The 19,921-nt window shown below is 47.5% G+C and overlaps 1 protein-coding gene across 1 annotated transcript; it reads right to left on the reverse strand.

Annotated features, from left to right (window-relative positions):
- Positions 1 to 527: 527 nt before the first annotated feature.
- On the reverse strand, positions 528 to 3,892 carry LOC148862772 (cysteine-rich receptor-like protein kinase 46). Its single transcript, XM_088980004.1, has 8 exons — positions 3,407 to 3,892; positions 2,957 to 3,281; positions 2,679 to 2,807; positions 2,352 to 2,482; positions 2,030 to 2,240; positions 1,307 to 1,550; positions 958 to 1,108; positions 528 to 829 (listed from the first exon to the last, which is right to left on the reverse strand). Exons 1-8 carry the CDS (start codon positions 3,818 to 3,820, stop codon positions 551 to 553), a joined length of 1,884 nt encoding a protein of 627 aa, XP_088836130.1. The 5' UTR covers positions 3,821 to 3,892; the 3' UTR covers positions 528 to 550.
- Between the last annotated feature and the right edge of the window lie 16,029 nt (positions 3,893 to 19,921).

Genomic DNA, 19,921 nt, shown 5'->3' on the forward strand with positions numbered 1-19,921 from the left:
TAGTTCTAATTGATGCAACCCAACTATGACCCATAAACATGGATCATGATCCCCATGATTGACATATCTTCTTCATCTTAAGTTCGGTGTACATTATTTACATTCTAAATCTCTTATTATCAGACAAGACAAAGACAAAAATGCGTAGTAGTTCAGAAAATGGGACCCCTAAAGAATCTTTTACTCAAACTTCAGAAGTCCATACGGCATGCGTTAATTGTTATAGATGAAGCAATGAACCCCATGTGATGATGCTAGCTAGCAATATGGAATCTGGATTAGTATATGACTGACTGCATGTTTCCAAGTTCCGACCCAATTTACGTCTGTCTACCTTGTTTCAAGTCCGACCCTTTTAACCCAACAAATCAATATATTAGCTAGATCAGTAAATTAATCCTTGGTAGAGTCATGAGTCATCCCTAGGTTTAACCATGATCAAAATTTCCTTTTGGCGTTCTGGGGGTGGGGGAGTTAACCGTAGTCGTTAATGGCGGATTATGGAAAAGAGAAAGGCGAAAATCTTCTGAAAAACAAAGGAGATGTTTATCTATCTATAGTCAGTACACGTATTAGATGATGGGGAAGAGTGTGGGCCTGAGGCGTTTAAGGGTTCACAAATAAAAGGAGGCTTGGAAGGCCTGGGGATTTCCAAATCTTTTCGTTTGATCATTTGGATTACCTCTGTCATTTCAGGGCGCAACATCAGAGATTCTTGAGTGCACAGAAGACCCACTTGAACAATCCTTGTGACTTCTTCTATGTCTTCAATCTCCAGGCTCTCATCTATGATTTCTGATACCGTATTCGACTGAAAGTGCCGCCATGCCTGTTTTAAGAGATGGGTTCACGTTCACCATATATGAAATGAAACATATTCATATGTATATATTTTAAATCTATGTAAATTAATGCAGAAACACAGAAATATCTGAAAACATTGTTAATGGGATTTACACAGGTAACTAGGGTGTCGAGGGAATTATCTGGCTGGTATTTGTTATTCTGAATTCCACCGACGATTTCCAGTATCAGAATTCCAAAGCTGTACACATCTGCTTTGTCCGTTAGAAGCCCACGAGTAATGTACTCAGGAGCCATGTATCCCCTTAAAATAAAAAAAAAATAAATAAAAAAAAAACAGAAAACTAAAAATGTTAAAACCCCCCAAAATGGTTTTAAACATTTAATGAAATCTGGAGATTCATCAGCTGATGCTAAGGCTAATTGGGGATTCTTGTGTTAAGAAAGCCCATGTCTCAAGCTAGCCCTTGCTAGAATAATTAAAAAGAAAACTAATACTTACAATGTGCCTGCAATATTAGCAGAGTTCTCGGTGGTCTTTTCAGTAGTAGTGCTGCAAAATCTCGCTAGACCAAAATCTGCAATCTTGGGTCTATAACGCAAGTCTAACAAGATGTTACTTGCCTTGACATCTCTGTGAACAATCGTCACATCACACCGTTTGTGAAGATATTCTAGGCCCTCAGCTGTTCCCATGATTATATTCAGCCTTTTGTTCCAGTCCAATTCTTTCTTCTTTTCTGGGTCTGCCTTCCATGGATATATATATATAGGAATTAGGAGGAGGAAATCAATCACAACTCAGAAAATTTTCACACAGATGCATATATACATGACATGAATCCAGGAATCTACTACTATTTGTGCATCTATTTACACATTTAAATGTCCATTAATAATTCAGTCATTCCAAGAGGAACCCAATAAAAGAAAAAAGCAGAATTATCAAGTAACCTTTTTTTTTGAATTAAGTAGTTTTATTTCCATTTTGATTAACATTAATTAGAGCTTTAGCTAAATTTGGTTTCTAGTTTAGTATTAGAGTTTAGGGTCTCTAGATAAAATGTGTAGGGTCAATTATTCAAAAAAAAAAAAACTAATTTTATGTTGTGGTGACCCGTACGTACTTCCCCATCATAGCTCTCTCTTGCTTACCAATTTAACCTTTTTCTTTTATCTGTAAGATTAGTCTGAGTTCTGTTACTTATAATGAGCTCTTGCTTACCGAATATGTAACAATCGAGGCTTTTGTTAGGTACAAATTCGTAAATAAGGAGACTAACTTCGTTGGTGATGCAGAAACCCAGGAAACGAGCCAAGTTCCTGTGGGTTGCCCGACTAATGATGTTAATCTCATTGTGGATCTCCTGATTACGATTGAAGTAGTTCACATACAGCCGCTTGATTGCTATTTCCCTACCGTCTCCTAGAGTTCCCTGCTTATTGGAAACACAACACAGACAATAACTAGTGTTGAGACTTGAGATTTATAAGTTAAGTTTTCCTGACATTAATTAGCATGAAATTAAGATATAATTAGTTAATACCTTGAATACCTCTCCATATCCTCCATTACCAAGCTTGTTAGCTTGACTGAAGTAGTCTGTTGCCTTCTCCAAGGTCGAGTACTTGAAATGCATGGTCCTCGCGAACATTGAAGTCTCCACCACGTCCAATTCTTAATAGTTTTATTACAAATTAATGAAATGGGGATGAGGAGCACAAACGAAAAGAGAACATCTAGAAATTGAAAAAGTGACTTCTCTGTCTGTCAACTATGATCTGATCGGTTTTCATTATGAGAAACAAAGATTACTGAAGCTTGAATTAATTAATTTATGGTGTGGTGCTAAGATTGATTAGTTAATTGTTACCTGCTTTCCTTCTTCTCTGCCTATGTAGACCTTTGTAGATGACATCACCCAGGCAGATCCCCACGAAGATAGAGAGTATGCAGACAGTAGCAAAAACAAAAACGAAGGTGGTGAATGAAAACAGAGATCCTACAAAGATCAAACACAACATTATTGATCAACATTATATATATATATTTAATTAGGACGTATATAATTAATCACGTAAGACTTAGGAGAGAGGGGGGCGGGTTGCTAGTTCTATGCTTCTAGCTACGTATATACGACGTACGACTTACCTTTTCTTGAGAAGAGATCTTCGTTGTCGTTCAAAAATTTATAATCGGAGTATCTTAAGAAGCAGCCAGCATCAACTGCACGGCCTTCCGTCGACGGCAGACAAGTGAGGATGTTGGTTGCAGCGTTTTGCAGGCAAGACAAGCAGGACTCCTCATTCAGCGTCTTCCAGCAATTTGCAAGTGCAAATACTGATCCAGAGCCCCATCTCTCAGATCCGTCTCCATACCCATGGTTGGTAACTGCTATCTTCACCACTCTATCGAGCAGTAGCTTGATGGTGGCGTTAAAATCTATTGGCATAGTAGACTCGGTCATTCCGCATACCTGTTTCACCATTCAATTACAGGTATATAATCAATATATTTATATATGTATCGTATGTATATGCGAATGTGGTTAATATATATAAGAGGATTTGATGGAGGAAATTAAAGAAAATTGTTACGTACTGAGTCGTCTGAGGGTAAGACGCTCTCGTTGAAAAAATCGTAACTGTCGAACCTGGCGAAACAACCGTCGAGATAAATGCGTCCGGCGGTCTTGGGGAAGCAACCCGGGAGGAGGGTGAGGCAGAAGTTGGTGCAGATGATGCAGTCGTCGTATGTTAGGTCGCCGTGGCACTGAGCCATGACATAGATCTGCTGTAGGCCTTCTCCCACGACCGCTGTCCCAAAACCATTCATGTAAATTTCGTCTTTGATTATTTTCAGAGTCTTTGTGAATTCATCGACGTACAGCCTGCTATCGTTTGATGTCACATTTCCACAAATCCTTGCGACGATATCAGTTCGAGGGTTTGCCTTCGTTACCAGCTGTTTCAACAATGGCATGAAGAGGAGGATGTAGATCAGCCGAGTTTCCATCGATATTACATGAGGCCCAGACAGAAACAGACTTACAGATGCAGAAAAGAACAACAACTAATGGAGATGATCGTTTATCCTTCTTCCCATTATTATTTTTAGTTTACTCATTTGTGGTGTTTATTTATCCATCTAAACTAAATATCCTAAGTATTAATTCTTTCTTAACTTAAACGGCTGGACGGGATAATTAAGGGGGTGTTTGTCGATGTGAATGGTTTTGTTTTCTAAAACAAAATAGTTATATGCCATGTCAGCAAAACAATACATTCTTGATGATGCGTTGTGTCACTTGTATTTTGTTTTATAAACTAAAAAAAAAAAAACAAAACAAAACGAAAAAGTATGAATTATTTAAAATGTAATCCAAATGTGAAATGTGATGCAACTGGGGCCCAATCAAAATCTTCAAAGCTTGAGAATGTAGAAAATAATTGTTGTGCGCTACTGCTATTTTAATATTCAGTAGTTGATGATTAGATGTCTTCACATTATTAACACTATTAAGATCATGTAGAAAATAATGGCTGCACATGGTTAATAATTCAACAACAAAAAGGAAATCATTTTACCACATTTCATATTCTAGCCACGTGGAGGAAGATGTGGCAAGTAAGAGTCTACGATTTGGCAGAAAAGTAACCTTCTAGATCGGCGATCTATTGGGGATAGTATCGAATCTTTGTCCTCAAAAATTTAAATAAAGATCAGGCAATCTGTTTGGTTTTCGGTGCGTGCCAGACTGCCGTGCTTTGAACCTTGCGTAGTGTCCAGGTATAAAACCATTAAGCTTGTTTTAGCCTTTTGATTGCTCCATCACACCCATAAATTCATCACTCTTTTATTACTTATAAGGGGCAAATTTCTTAAGAGTATAAATTAAAAGTATTAGGAAATTGATTAACTCTACAATTGACATCATTGTCATAAAATGTCATATTTGTTATTTATTATTTATCAAATTTTTAAAATATTTCAAGCAAGCGCCCCTCATTTTTTCCGAAGCTGTATGCGTCTACACTCTACAATATTGGAGAAATGTCCTGGCAAGCAAGCTGGTGTGCTTCCGTGAAAAGCTATTGGTGAGACATTTAAGGTGGTGGCTTTTTTGGTAGGATGGCAGACACTAGGAGGGTGTTTGGAACTGTATGTGCGGGTTTCTTAAATAAATACTGTTATACGGGCGTTATTTCAGCATTTGCCCTATTATCTGAATTTGTATGTATAGAAATTTGTAAAATTAAATTTCGGTTTATGTGCATGTTTAATGATGGAGCGCGATCCGGCCGGTCTTAGCTGTCCGTGGCCTTGCTTCTGAACGGGGTAGTAGGGAACCTGAAACGGAGGAGATGGGGAAGCTCCGGGGGGAACCCGGTGTAGAGGCTCCGAAGCTCAAGTTAGAATCCTTCAAAAGCAAGGTAATACCAGATAGCGCAGAGTTTGCATACCTTGTTTGTCGGGGGGCAGGGGGCTCTTATAATCACTTCGTGCACTCGTCCCGAGGCCCTTGTCAGGTCGGGTATGATTACCCTTGTGCTTGTCAATTCGGCCATCCTCCTTTCTGCTGAGACAGAACCGTCATTGCCTAACCGTCTTTCTAACTGGAGATGGCGGTGTCAGTGGCGGTGGCAGGTGGCCGTTTAGAGTGCTGCCGCTAAACGTCAGATCCCAAGTCAGTCAGGCACGGCGCCCTCGGGCACGGACTTCCTTAGTGTCAGGCATGGTACGACTTGCTTGGTTTTGGTGCCCAAAAGGTGATGCGAAGTGCTGAGCGAGGCGGTCTTGAGCTCGGAGGTATCTATAGGGCAGGTCAGTTCGGCGAGGTGTATCCCGAACTGTTACAAGGTGGGTCAGTTCGGCAAAGTGTATCCCGAGCTGTTACAGGGTCAGTTCGGCGAAGTGTATCCCGAGCTGTTACAAGGTGGGTCAGTTCGGCGAAGTGTATCCCGAGCTGTTACAAAGTGGGTCAGTTTGGCGAAGTGTATCCCGAACTGTTACAAAGTGGGTCAGTTCGGCGAATTGTGTCCCGAGCTGTTACGATGCGGGTCAGTTCGGCGAAGTGTATCCCGAGCTGTTACAAAGGGTGAGTTCGGGCCCCCGATAGGGAGTTTAGTCCGCTCGTGTCCCCTTGTTCCCGCCTAGGCTTGGCCCCTTTTGCTGAGCTGTTGTTTCTGCCATGTGTCACGTAATAGAGAGGTCGGGCCAAATCTTCCTTCATCAATTGCCCCCCACTCCTTGCGCCGGGGGTCTTGCCATGGTGCGGGGAGTTTCGCGAGGTAGCAGGTGGATTTGTCCCGTCCTTTGAATCTTCACTGCGCGAGTTGCTTTTGCTAGGGTTCTTTCGGTTTCCGAGAAGGCTGGAAACGTGCTTATTCAAGAATGCTGGTGGTTGTGACAGCGCGCGTTTTAAATTTCAAACCAATTCGCGCCGTTGGGACGCGACAACGGGTCATTTCAAAAAGGCGCGCCACTGCTGTACGTGCGCGGGCGACTGTCAAGGAGACGTGCGGCGCGTTAGTTTTGGAAAGACGCATGTCGAAGCGATGTCGGTTTCAAAAAGACGTGCGCTGATGTTTCACTTTTTTCGGAAAGACGTGCGCCAATCACGTCTCGACCTTAAGGGTCGTGCGGTCAGTAAGAACGTGGGTCATTGGATCATCTTCGATCTGCACGGTCGATTCTTGGTTACTGTAGCTATAAATAGTGAGGGACCCGTCGGTTTGTCACTTCTGCGGTTTGTCTACTGAGTTCGCGTCCAACCTTTCAGCTCGCGTCCAAGTCTTTTTCAGCTCGCGTCAAGGCTGGTTATATAGTCTTCATGGTTCTTTGGCTTGTTCTTCAAACTTTCCGGTGAATACTTTCCTGAATCCATCTTTTTCCCAATGTCTAGCTTTGATAGCTCAAACGATTCTTCGAGTAGGGCCGACGTAGGTTCTACCAATCGAGCCGTGTCCCCCGACTGCCTCAGTGATCCTGAGGTGGAGCTTGAGGACTATGAACCAGTAGGCCGAGTTGCTTTGGGCAGTTTGGCGTCTACCTCCCGCCTAGGTCGGATGCTAGACAGGTTTGGTCCTTCGACCATGACGCCTGAGGGGCTTCAATCCATACTTATGTCTTACAATCTTCCTGGGGGGTACACATATTTTATTCCTTCGGGTAGCTTTCCTTGGGAAAACGGTCATGACGAGATCGTGATTTTTCGAGAGCAGCTTGCTGCGGGGTTGCGACTTCCTTTCCATCCCCTTCTCGTCGAAGTCATAAACCACTTCGGTGTCACCATTGGCCAACTTCATCTGAACTCTATTCGGAACCTGGTGGGGACTGTTTCCCTTTTTTGCGAGCAAAACTTCCCCTTGGACTTAGACATATTCTCCTCTATCTTGATGCTCAAGAGACAGGCGGGTTCTCTTCCAGGGGGGAGATGGGCGTATTACCTTTCTCCTCGCCAGGGTTTTAAGCTTCTGCACGATCTTCCTAATAAGGTCCCGGCGTGGAAGCAGGACTACTTCGGCGTGTAAAGTGCACAAGGATGGCCCTTTTAGACCGGGTGGGGTGAGGCCGCTCCCGATTTAGGCGTGACTCTCGATGAAGAGACGGTGAAGGGCCTCCAGCAATAGGGACTGCAAGGTTTAAAGTGCCACCACTACTTAACGGAGGCCAAGCTTATTGCAGCCGGCCTGAGTTCGGGTAGGTTTCTAGCTATGCGGTTTTCTTGCTTGCTCTGTTCTTTTCGTTTTTTTTTATGTCGAACTCGTTTCTGCAGGTGTAATGGACGCAGAGAGAACTCGTGGGGGGCGTTTGTTCCAAGGTATGAAGAGGAGGAAGCGGGTCGCCAAGCCCCAAGTTCCAGACCATACACCGGAGGATCTGCCCAGGGAGCCCGAAGTGACTCCACCGATGCACGAAACTGCCGGGGCGCCTTATGCTGAGACCACTCATACGGGCGCTCCTGCATACTCAAGTGCTCCTGCTCACTCCGGGTCCGCTCATACGCGGGCTGGGCCCTCGGGCTCGGGAGCTCAAGGGGAGTTTAGGAACGTGTTGACGTCGAACTACGCTCTTCAGAAGAGTAAGGATGCTACTTTCCCTGAGGAGGTCGCGGCGTGGACCGATCTTCCCTTGAATCAGGTCGCTTGCCGCGCCGTAACACATGCCATGGTGGTAAGTTACATTCCGTCTTCCTTTTTTATTCTGTTGCTTCTGTTGTTTTTTGCTCACTTGTTTCTTTTGGTAGGTGAATTCTTCAATTCATGCCTTGGCGGCCCAAGTGGAGAGGAGCTCACGACAGGCGCGAGCTGCTGAGGCTGCCGCTCATGCTGCTGAAGAAGCTTTCCGTGTTGTAGAGGCAAATACCCGGGCTGCTGAGGCGGCTGCTTACGCTACTGAAGGGGCTGCTCGCGTCGCGATGGCTAGGCAGGCGAGGTCTCAGCGTGACGCCGAGGCCATGGGGGTAGTTGTCGAGCATATGGCGGACTTGAAGTTGGATTTGCAGCCTCAAGTCGAATATCTTCAGGAGGACATCAGGGAGAGAACACAGATTTTTTCCCAAGGCATTGAAGACGCCAAGAAGTAGGCAGTTGAGGACTACATTGCCTCTCCACGTTTTGACGATCTGATGGTGGATTCTTACAGGAGGGGGTTCAAGTTGAACCGGTGGATGATCCGAAATACGTACCCCGACCTCGATGTAAGTGCCATATCCACTTCGCGTATAACTCAGGAGATGGCCAATGCTACCGATGGCGAGCCGGACTCTGAAGGAGAGGCAGGGCCTTCGGGTGTTGTTGAAGTGCCTTCTGATGGCGAAGAAGCGGCTCCGGGCATGTAATATATATATATATATATATATATATATATATTGTAAGTCCTTTCTGATGGCCAATGCACTGTTTCTTGCAATGGAATATATATGTCTTTTTCCCCAAGTGTTCTTCTTCCCCGAACTGATTCTTTGTCTATGCCACTTAGTCCGGGTTATTATACTTCCGCGGTCTGTTCTGCCGCGAATTGGTTTTTTGCCGAGTTGATAATATGCTCGACTTCTTTGCTTGTTTACGCCGAGGTTCCTCTTGGCTTGCATCGTGGCACATAGGACCTGATTTCGTCCACTTCGCTTGGTGGTTTATAGGTAGTATCGCCTTAAGTTCACGATGTTCCACGCTCGAGGTACTCATTTGCCTTCTAAGGTTTCGAGTTCATATGCCCCCCCGAGCGCTTTTTTTACTTTATAGGGCCCTTCCCAGTTAGGTCCAAGCTTGCCCACACCGGGTTCGGGCACCATAATCTTACGAAGGACCAGGTCGCCGACTCGGAAGCTTCATTGCTTTACTCTGCTATTGTAGTAGCGAGCTACCTGCTGCTGGTACGCCGCTGTTCGGATGTGCGCGAGGTCCATTACCTCGTCCAGTAGGTCAAGGTTGGTACGTAACTCGTCTCCGTTCGTTCGATCGTCGTATGTTTCTAATCGCAATGTTGGTATTTCGATTTCCACCGGGATCACTGCTTCAATGCCGTAGGTGAGGTTAAAGGGGGTTTCTCCCGTGGCGGTTTTTTCGGTAGTTCGGTGAACCCATAAGACACTTGGTAGCTCTTCGGCCCACAATCCCTTAGCTCGATCCAGACGTGCTTTCAGTCCGCGCAGGATGGCTCTGTTCATTACTTTCGTCTGACCGTTTGTCTGCGGGTGCGCGACTGACGTGAAGTTTTGCCGAATCCCCATGTTCTGGCACCACTCTAGGAACTTGATATCCTCGAACTGCTTGCCGTTGTCGGAGATTAGTACCCGAGGCAACCCGAACCGACATACTATGTTCTTCCAAAAGAAGTTTTGTATGTTTCGAGTCGTAACAGTTGCCAGAGGTTCGGCTTCTATCCACTTCGTAAAGTAATCTACTGCAACAACTAGGAATTTTCTTCCACCTGTTGCTGGTGGGAATGGCCCCAGGAGGTTGATGCCCCATTGTGCAAAGGGCCACGGGCTGGCGAGGTATTTGAGGTCGGAGGCATGTTGATGGTGGATATTGGTGTGCTTCTAACACTTGTCGCATTTTCTGACGAGCTCGACAGCTTCTGCCTTCATCGTTGGCCAGTAGTATCCTTGTCAAAGTGCTTTTTGGGCGAGTGCTCTGCCCCCCAAGTGTCCGCCGCACAGGCCTTCATGAGTGTCGCGGAGTACGAACTCGGCTTCGACAGGTCGTAGGCAATGCAAGTAGGGGAGCGTGTAGGACCGTCGGTATAACCGTTCGTTATTATGACGTATTTGGCTGCCTGGCGCTACACCCTCTTGGCCGCATTGCGTTCTGTAGGGAGGGTTCCGTCTATCAAGAAGCTCGCAAGTGGGTCGATCCAGCTCGGCTCTGCCTCCAAGACGAGAGCGACCTCCTCTGTCCCCTCGAGAATACTAGGCCGAGGTAAGTCCTCTATGTACACAGTTCTCATATTGTTGTGACTTGTACTAGCTAACCGGGACAGGGTGTCGGCCTCAGTGTTCTCTGACCTCGGGATTTGCCTGATGATGTGTGACTGGAAGTTGAGCAGGGCTTCTTTTACTTTGGCCAAATATGCGATCATGGAGAGCTCGCGTGCTTCGTACTCACCTATAACTTGGTTGACCACGAGCTGAGAATCGCTGTAGATGACCAAGTGTTTTGCCTTTACCTTTCGCGCTAGGTCCAGCCCGTTGATCAGTGCTTCGTACTCTACCTCGTTGTTGGATGTCGTGAACTCAAAGTGTAGTGCGTATTCTAATTTTGTGTCACCCGGGCCGCACAAGACTATTCCAGCTCCGCTGCCTTGCCGGTTCGAGGAACCATCCACGTAAAGGATCCAGGGCTCCTCATCCCAGTTCGTGCTTCGCCTGACCAGGAGAGATGCCACACCGGCTGCTACTTCACGGGGTTCGGACTCTATGGGCTCGGGACCTCCGGGTTCGCCTGAACTGGGGACCTCAGGCTCGACCTGTGGGGCTTCGTGGCTGAAAGTGCACTCGATGATAAAATCTGCCAAAGCTTGGGCCTTAATAGCGGTTCTTGGTTTGTACTGGAGGTCGTACTCACTGAGTTCGACGGTCCATTTCGTCAGTCGACTGGAAACCTCGGGTTTGAGTAAAACTTGTCTGAGAGGTTTGTCAGTCAGGACGATGACGGTGTGAGCCTGGAAGTATGGGCGGAGTTTCCGAGCTGCTGTCACTAGGGCATTTGCTAGTTTTTCTATCTGCGGGTACCTTGCCTCTGCTCCCTGCAAAATTTTACTAACATAATAGATGGGTCGCTGGACCCGGTTTGTTTCTTTTATTAGTACCGAACTGACCACCTCGTCGCTTGCTGAGAGGTACAGTTCTAAGACCTCACCCACCTCGGGCCGGGCTAAGGTTGGCACACTAGCGAGGTAACCTTTTAGCTCGTCGAACACGAGTTGGAAGTCCTGGGTCCACTCGAACCCTTAGCCTTTGATTGCCTTGAAGAAGGGTAGGCAGCGGTCTGCTGATTTGGACATGAAGCGGCTTAGAGCGACTATGCGGCCATTTAGCCTCTGAACCTCTTTTACTTTCCGAGGTGGTCTCATATCTAGAATGGCTTTTATTTTGTCCGGGTTGGCCTCAATACCGCGTCGATTGACAATGTACCCTAGGAACTTGCCCGATGTGACGCCGAAGACACATTTGTTGGGGTTCAATTTCATGCTAAACTGATGCAGGATTTGGAAGACAGAATCTAAGTCTTGTATTAATTCTTGTGAAAACTGAGTCTTGACGACCATGTCGTCTGCATAGCACTCTATCTTCGTACCAATCAGGGGCCGAAATAGCCTATTTACAAGTCTTTGGAAAGTCGCCCCGGCATTTTTTAGTCCGAAGGGCATGACCTTGTAGCAATACAGGCCGAACTCGGTTATGAAGCTGGTTTTTTCCTCATCGGATGGGTCCATCCTAACTTGGTTGTAGCCTGAGTAGGCGTCCAGGAAGCTTAGCAACTCGTTTCCCGAGGTTGCGTCCACTAGGCGGTCAATTTTGGGGAGGGGGAAGCAATCTTTCGGGCAAGCTCGGTTCAGGTCGGTGTAGTCGACGCACATGCGCCACTTGCCGCTTGCCTTTTTTACCAACACCGGGTTGGCCACCCAGCTCGGGTAATGGACTTCCCTTATGAAGTTTGCTGCAAGGAGCTTCTCGACCTCCTCGTCGACCGCCCTCCAGCGTTCTGGGACTAAGTTGCGTTTCTTCTGTCTAACGGGTCTGATTACAGGGTCCGTATTAAGTTTATGAGTTATCAGGTCGGGGCTAATGCCGGGCATGTCGGCCACGGACCAGGCAAAAATATCTAAATTTTGAAGTAAAAAACTCACCAGTTCGGTTCGTAGGGGATCCTCGATGGAAGCTCCGATCTGAAGTGTGCGAGCTGGGTCCGTAGCCGAAGTCGGGATTGCGACCGTTTCCTCCGTGGGCGAAGCTCGTTCCTCGCCTTGCTCCGCAGGCCGCTCTAGTTCGAGGTCATCGGCCACCTTCGTTTTTCCCTTCAGGGCGGAAACATAACACTTACGGGACTCGAGCTGGTTGCCCCGCGCTACCCCTACACCGAAGTCCGTAGGGAACTTCATGGCCAAATAATAGGTGGAGACCGCCGCCCATAGGATATACGTGATCGGCCGCCCTATTATGGCATTGTATGGGGAGGGGGTCGCGACTACCATGAAATCATGGCTGAGTCTGACTGCACAAGGCCATGTGCCGACTTCCACAGGGACGGTTATTTTTCCGAGGGGCCTGACTTCCTCTCCGCTGAAACCCACCAGGGGAGTGTTCGCGGGCTTCAGCTCGCTCTTCTGTAACTGCAGCTGGTCAAATGCTGATTTGAAGAGGATGTTCGCTGAGCTGCCCGAATCTACGAGTACGCGCCTGACCTCGAAGTCGCTGATCCTTAGTTTAATGACAAGCGCGTCATCATGGGGGTAGTGGACCACTTGCGCGTCGTCCTCCGTGAAGAAGATTGGCTCTTCGGTCTTTGGTCTCTTTGGGGGGTTTCGTTCTTCGAGAGCCGCTTCGCGAACTGAAGTCCGAGCTGCTGCCAAGGTACACCCCGCTACCACCGAACCTCCCACTATCACATGGATGGTTCCCCGAACCGGCCTGTCTTCCGGAGGCTGCTTCTGCAACGGTTCGGCAGGTCTGTTGCTAGACTCGGGGGCATCCTTTTTCGTGCTCCCCTTGCCGACATGCCTTATTGTTATTATTGTTGTGCTGTACAAAGTTTCTCAAGTATCCGCGACGGATGAGCCCCTCTATCTCGTCCCGAAGGTTATTACACTGCTCGGTACTATGACCATGGTCTCTATGGAAACTACAATACAAATTCTTATTTGTCTCGTTCGGATTTCCCTTTAGGCGAGATGGCAACTTCACGTACGGGGCGTCTTTGATCGTCATTAAGATCACCGTCCGCCTCGTGTTTAACGGCGTGTAGTCCGTCCGAACTGCTAGGGGAGCTCGGAACGACTGGTTCGGCTTCGGCTCCCGGGTCGGGTTTTTTCTGTCCACCGGTTTGGAGAGCTCTTCTTCTCTCTTTCTTTTCTCGTTCCCGCCTTCGGTCCGTTGGTTGATTTCTTCCTCTGTCCTCATGAACTTATCCGCGAGCTTAAGGAACTCGGCCACGGTTGCGGCATGGTTTGCCACCATGTGCCATTTGAATTCTTTGTGCGTCACCCCTCTTTTGGCCGCCACGAGCTGCACTGCGAGGTCCAACCGTGGTATCTGCAAGCATGCTTCGTTGAATCGCTTGATGTAGCCCCGGATGGATTCTCCTTCTCTTTGGACTACTCCGAAGATGCTTTCCTCTGTTCTGGGGCACCGTTGGCTGGTGACGAAGTGTGCGGTGAAGACCTGCACGAACTGGGCCCAGCACTTTATCGACCCGGGGGCCAGGTTCCTGTACCAAGTGCGGGCCACCCCCCTGAGGGTGGTGGTAAAGGCCACGCACATGCACGATTCACTGGCCCTGGCGAGGTGCATTTGGGACTGAAAGGCGTCAACGTGGTCGTTGGGGTCGAAGGACCCGTCGTACTTGTCCAGAGGTGGGAGCTTGAAGTCTCTGGGTAAGGGGACCGCCAGGAGTTCTGATGCGAGGGGGGAAGGAACCGAGAGGATCGGGGCAGCCCCTACCTCGTCCGAGCTCGTGTCTTTGCCTCTGAATTCCAACAAGGCACGGGTGGCGGTTCGACGACTTCGCCGGCGCCTTCGCTGCTGAGCGGGCCTTGTACTGGCGCTGCTGGCCTCCGTGTTACCGAGCTCGATGGGCCCGGAATGCTGGTAGTCTGCTGCCAGGGCGCCAAATCGGTTTTCGGTGAGCGGGAGCTCGGGCTTGGAGCGTCGGGGTGCCGACCTCGCGGGCGTGGTTCCCGACCCGCCTGTGGGTTGCGAGGCGGGGATGACATTTTTCTCTCTTCGGCCTGGGGACGAGACCTGGCTGTTAGGGGGGTTCTGGGGCCGGGAGGCCTTCGCCTGGTGGGGGCGTCCATCCTGCGGGGAGGCCTTGATCGGCCTCGGAGCGGGGTGGCGAGGTGGAAGTAGTGGTTGGTTCAGTGGCAGTTGGGGGAACTGCTGTTGATAGAAATACTGGGAGATGTTGTGTAGTACTTGGTGCTGGTGAAGCTGGTGCTGCTGGAACTGTTGCAATTGGGCTTGCATTGCCCGCATGCATTGCATCAGGTTGTCCAACCGGTTTTGGCTGGCTGCCAGGGGGATGGCAGTCGGTTCAGTGAAGGTTGTCTCAATGGGGAGAGGAAAGGGGATGCTTGTGGTAGGAGGGTTTACGGGTGCCACTGCTTGTGGCGCGTTCAAGCTGGGGATCCCATCCACCGAAAGGGGGATGGTGAACTGTCCAATGCACACCACGGGTACTTGAAGTTATTCCCCGGTGGCGTTTGTCTACGTGCCACGTCCGGTGTTGCTGGAGGAGGCCATGAGTGTTGGGTTTTTTGAAGAAAAGGGGTTATGGAAGTTTGGAGGGAGGCTTTTTGAAGCTTTCCCACAGACGGCGCCAATTGATGGAGCGCGATCCGGCCGGTCTTAGCTGTCCGCGGCCTTGCTTCTAAACAGGGTAGCAGGGAACCTGAAACGGAGGAGATGGGGAAGCTCCGGGGGGAACCCGGTGTAGAGGCTCCGAAGCTCAAGTTAGAATCCTTCAAAAGCAAGGTAATACCAGATAGCGCAGAGTTTGCATACCTCGTTTGTCGGGGGCAGGGGGCTCTTATAATCACTTCGTGCACTCGTCCTGAGGCCCTTGTCAAGTCGGGTATGATTACCCTTGTGCTTGTCAATTCAGTCGTCGTCCTTTCTGCTGAGACAGAACCGTCACTGCCTAACTGTCTTTCTAACTGGAGATGGCGGTGTCAGTGGCGGTGGCAGGTGGCCGTTTAGAGTGCTGCCGCCAAACGTCAGATCCCAAGTCAGTCAGGCGCGGCGCCCTCGGGCACGGACTTCCTTAGTGTCAGGCATGGTACGACTTGTTTGGTTTTGGTGCCCAGAAGGTGATGCGAAGTGCTGAGCGAGGCGGTCTTGAGCTCAGAGGTATCTATAGGGCAGGTTAGTTCGGCGAGGTGTATCCCGAACTGCTACAAGGTGGGTCAGTTCGGCGAAGTGTATCCCGAGCTGTTACAGGGTCAGTTCGGCAAAGTGTATCCCGAGCTGTTACAAGGTGGGTCAGTTCGGCGAAGTGTATCCCGAGCTGTTACAAAGTGGGTCAGTTCGGCGAAGTGTATCCCGAACTGTTACAAAGTGGGTCAGTTCGGCGAAGTGTGTCCCGAGCTGTTACAAGGCGGGTCAGTTCGGCGAAATGTATCCCGTGCTGTTACAAAGGGTGAGTTCGGGCCCCCAGTAGGGAGTTCAGTCCGCTTGTGTCCCCTTGTTCCCGCCTAGGCTTGGCCCCTTTTGCGGGGCTTTTGTTTCTGCCACGTGTCACATAATAGAGACATCGGGCCAAATCTTCCTTCATCATTTACTATTGAGGAAAGCCTCCCCCAACATGTAGATTTTATTCACTATTTTGTTGATGTTGACAGTTAAGTGTTAATAAACGGGTTTATTATTATTTTTCTTAATTTTCCAAACAAATCAAATACAAAATATTTAGTAAATAAGCATTCACTGTTCCAAACAAATAAAATACAAAATGTTGAATTAAGCTGCCCAGTTCAAGTGGGATGGAGGGATCGACGTTGGGGTTTTCATTGAAACAATTTGGATTGATGGTAGGGGTGTACATTTGGTCAGTTCAGTTCAGTTCAAACCCATGAACTAACCAACTATTCAGCTTGGTCATATCCCACAACCGAACCAAATCGGTTTGATTTTTTGACAATTTAAAAAACAAAAGAACTCGGTTTTTGAGACGGGGAAAAGGGAAAAAAATCAAATAAGAGTCTAGCTGTATCTAGTTGTAGTTGTTTTTTGAGTTTCCCAAATTGGCAACTCCACTTTCCATCCTTTGACAGTTTGAATCCTAACCCAACACGGCAACTCCAGTCTAATTGTACTCTTTTGAGTTTTCCAAATTGGCAAATCCTAGTATTTACTATGTAGTATCACACTCCTGTAGTCCCACTATTAGTTAACTAGTTATATTAATTATTAATTAATTTAAAGTAGTGTTTTTATTTATTATTGATACTAATTTCATTTGGACCCAAAGCCCAAAGTGGTTCACTGGCTCTACAGTTCCGTTGTATTAAACTCTTATATACATACAATTATATATAGTATAGTAATTCAGTTTTCGGTTCGGTTCGGTTAATTTTTGTAAATAAATTCAATCAAAACCGAAAACTGATTTTTTAACACATCAAAAATCGAATTGAATTAAACCAAATTAGCTTATTTAGTTTGGTTTGATTTGGTTTTTGGTTTCTAATCCAAATTTGAACACCCCTAATCGTTAGAGACTATGTATTTAATAAACTGGTATGTTATGCTAAGCTGTCTGGTTTAATTAGGCTGGAAGATAATATTGGATTTTCAAAATGTTTTATGTGTCGTGTGGTGTCACATATGTATAGATTGTGATAGAATGTTAACGAACGCTAACGATACGAGTAGAACTAGCCAATTTCTTAAACCATATAAATTAAAATTCTAAAAGGGTAAAACATCCCGACGCACATTCACATTGGAAATGTTTCTTCTACATTTTTTTTTTTGTTAAATTTCAAACCGAATTTCCTACCCACTACTCTCCATCCGCCTTAAATTGCAAGATACCTGTAATTTCATGTAGAATTTTAGCTTTCAGGATATCCCATCACAAATAATAGAAAGATTCTTATTTCTTAATTAAGCAGTGCAGATCTCTGGGTTGGGACTTTTCTTTATTTATTTATTTTTTATTTTTTGTTCTCTATCAAATAACGATCGATATGATGCAAGACCAACCCCGCAATCTAATGCGTGATTAGTCATTTCCGATTCAAAGAAACATTGCGTGAATTGCTTTTAAAGAAAATATATAATATATAATTATATCAACCAAACCAATGGATGATGAAGATTATCCTTTTAAATTTTGGCAAATAAGCTGCAGATCATCGTGGCAGTGGGCTCCACGAATCTGTCGGTCCTAGATTCGGTACTGGGATCAATATTACTTAATTACCATCTCAGTTTTAATTCCCTAGCATCGATCCGTCACAAATGCCAGATGTGGTGTATGGAGTATTATATATATGGAGTATGGTGATTCAGTATTTCGATAGTGTGAAATGAGGAGGGCAAATACTTGCTAACAGTGTGGTGCCGAGTTACAAGAACGAGGCCATGCTGCAAGACCTATGATCAAGAAAGGAGAAGTTAGAGGCCCGAGGAGTTATCCCTGGGTTGGCACTCCGGCACTCAAGTCAGTAGGAGGTGCTAGATGGTCGGGGCGAGCTATAAAGATGCTGGTCCGAGCAGAATAGCAGTATGGGTGTCAGAAGTTGGAATCTCTTACCTTGAGCATGGAATACCTTCTTATAGCTGCGGACCCATGCCCTGGTCGGATCAATCTCCTGGGGTTGTCGAGATGAGGTGAGCCATCGAGGTATTTGGCATAGAGTCCTAATCCCTGGCAGAGTTGTCTTCCTTACTCATCTTTATTCGTAGTTATGCTTATCTGCACCACGAGTAACTGACATGGCTGAGGGGATAAGATGAGGGGCCACAGTAATAGTGTAGCCCGGCCAAGGCCACGGAATGAGTGTGTGTTGCGGAGTTCGCCGAGATATGCTGATGTGGCTGGACTAACCGGGCAATGACTGGGTGGCCACGTGTCTCACTGGACCAGCTTAGCCATGACCCGAACACCACCCTCCCAGTTTTGAAGTCGAGGCATGAGGTGTTCGATCGAGGTGTAGCGTGGCATGACACCTTGTTCCTTAGCTGAGGAATTCCAAATAGAGTTCTAGTTGAAGTATGGATGAGTGTCTGGTCCACTTGATGTTCCTTAGTGTTTGCTAGAATGTGAGGTCTGTGCAATGTCGGTTGTGGCCAGGGAGTCCTTTAATCTTCGGCGGCAGAACTCCAAGAATTCTAACTTTGGAATCCGAACACCACTCCCCCAATTCTAGAGCCGAGGAGGAGGAGTGCTCGGCCAAAGTGTTGCAAGGTCATGTAGCTCAACAAGGCACCAAGGTGTCAAGATGAGCTTCGGGGTTCGTCTTTTTGATGGAGCCGAGGAAGGGCTCTTTGTTCCTCGGCTGAAATTCTATGTGGTCACTTAGCTCGACCGGGTGTCGAGGAAGGGCTTTCTGATTCCTGGTGAAGACCAAGCTTTGGTGTTGAGGCTACTGTAATGCTCGGCCATGGCTTGTCGAGGAAGGGCTTTCTGACACCGATGGAGGCCAAGGTTCAGTGTTGAGGCCACTGTGATGCTCGGCCATGGTGTGCTAAGCTCTGAAGTTAGGGGTTTAACTCGGCCAGGTGCCGAGGAAGGCTCCGCTGCGTCAGTGAAGGCCGAGCCTTGGTGTTGAGGCCATTGTGATGCTTGGCCATGGTGTGCCAAGGAAGGGTGCCAAGCTGTCTGTCCTTCGGCTGAGGAACTTGCTCTTAAAATTTTGGAATCCGAACACCACTCCCCTAGTTTCGAATTCAAAGAGTGAAGTGCTCGGCCGAGTTATAGCGTGGCCTCCCTTGGTCTGTGTCCTGAGGAGATCCGAGGAGTTAATTGGACCGGTGATCTTGGGTGAACCCTGGGCTTCTGTGGTGTCGGTTGGACCGGTGCTGAAGGGTGAACAGGGGCAATTAATGCTCTGAACGTTGCTTGTCAAGGTCGTCACTTTGGTTCTCGAGGCCTTGCGGGTGTGGTAACAATCGCGCCGATTGGTCTTCCCGAGCTTCGTTAAGGTGGCGGTTGATCCCCACCGTTGATCTAGCTTCGATTTGCGCTCCTGGGGGTTATAAGAAGGGGTGGATGGGCATATCTCCTTTGCCATTTGCGAGAGGAGTTGCCTAGATTGCTTGGCGAGGTGTTGTTGGTGTTGCTCGGACTTTGCTCTCGTTCCTCGACTCTAAGCTCAGTAAGATGTCTTCCTCATCCTCCCATTCTTCTTCTGCTTCTAGTTCTTTGGGTTCTAGTGAGTCTAACTATGAGCCGGAGGTTGGGGATTTCGAGGATGCCAAGGTTGGTCCCTCTAGGGTAAAAGTTGAGTTTCCCTTGCGATCTAGACATCGGTTCGAGACCATGCCTTGCATCTTGACCCCTGGAGATATAGGTCGGGTCCGGGCTATGTACAATATCCCCGAGGAATTCAGGATGAGGTGTCCGCAGCCCGACGAGATGGCGATAAATGCTCAGCCCAGCAAAATTTATGTTTACGATATTAGCTTGGACGTCGGGCTGAGATTTCCTCTGCCTGAAGGGATCGCCGGGGTGCTTGAGTGGTACCGAGTATTGTAGGTGCAACTGATGCTGAACTCCTTTAGGTTTTTGTTCGGCCTTATGTCGTACTGCGCGGTTCGCAATATCGAGATGACCCTTGGCATAGTGAGCTTCCTCCTTCAATTAAAGCATCACCAACAGGGGTATTACTACTTTTTGATTAGGAAGAACGTCCGGGTGTTAGTCGGAGCCCCTGATTCTGTGAAGC

Source organism: Nelumbo lutea, chromosome 3 (genome assembly GCF_056320005.1).
Source record: "Nelumbo lutea isolate HS-2025 chromosome 3, American lotus-T2T, whole genome shotgun sequence".
Taxonomy (NCBI): domain Eukaryota; kingdom Viridiplantae; phylum Streptophyta; class Magnoliopsida; order Proteales; family Nelumbonaceae; genus Nelumbo; species Nelumbo lutea.

Excerpts from the sequence above, each read along its gene's own strand:
- LOC148862772 (XM_088980004.1), bottom strand. The coding sequence starts at position 3,820 with ATGGAAACTCGGCTGATCTACATCCTCCTCTTCATGCCATTGTTGAAA. Across the intron at positions 1,109-1,306 it reads GCTAATATTGCAGGCACATT|GGGATACATGGCTCCTGAGT; the intron begins GTAAGTATTAGT and ends TTTTATTTTAAG. Across the intron at positions 830-957 it reads TCGACACCCTAGTTACCTGT|GCATGGCGGCACTTTCAGTC; the intron begins GTAAATCCCATT and ends CTCTTAAAACAG.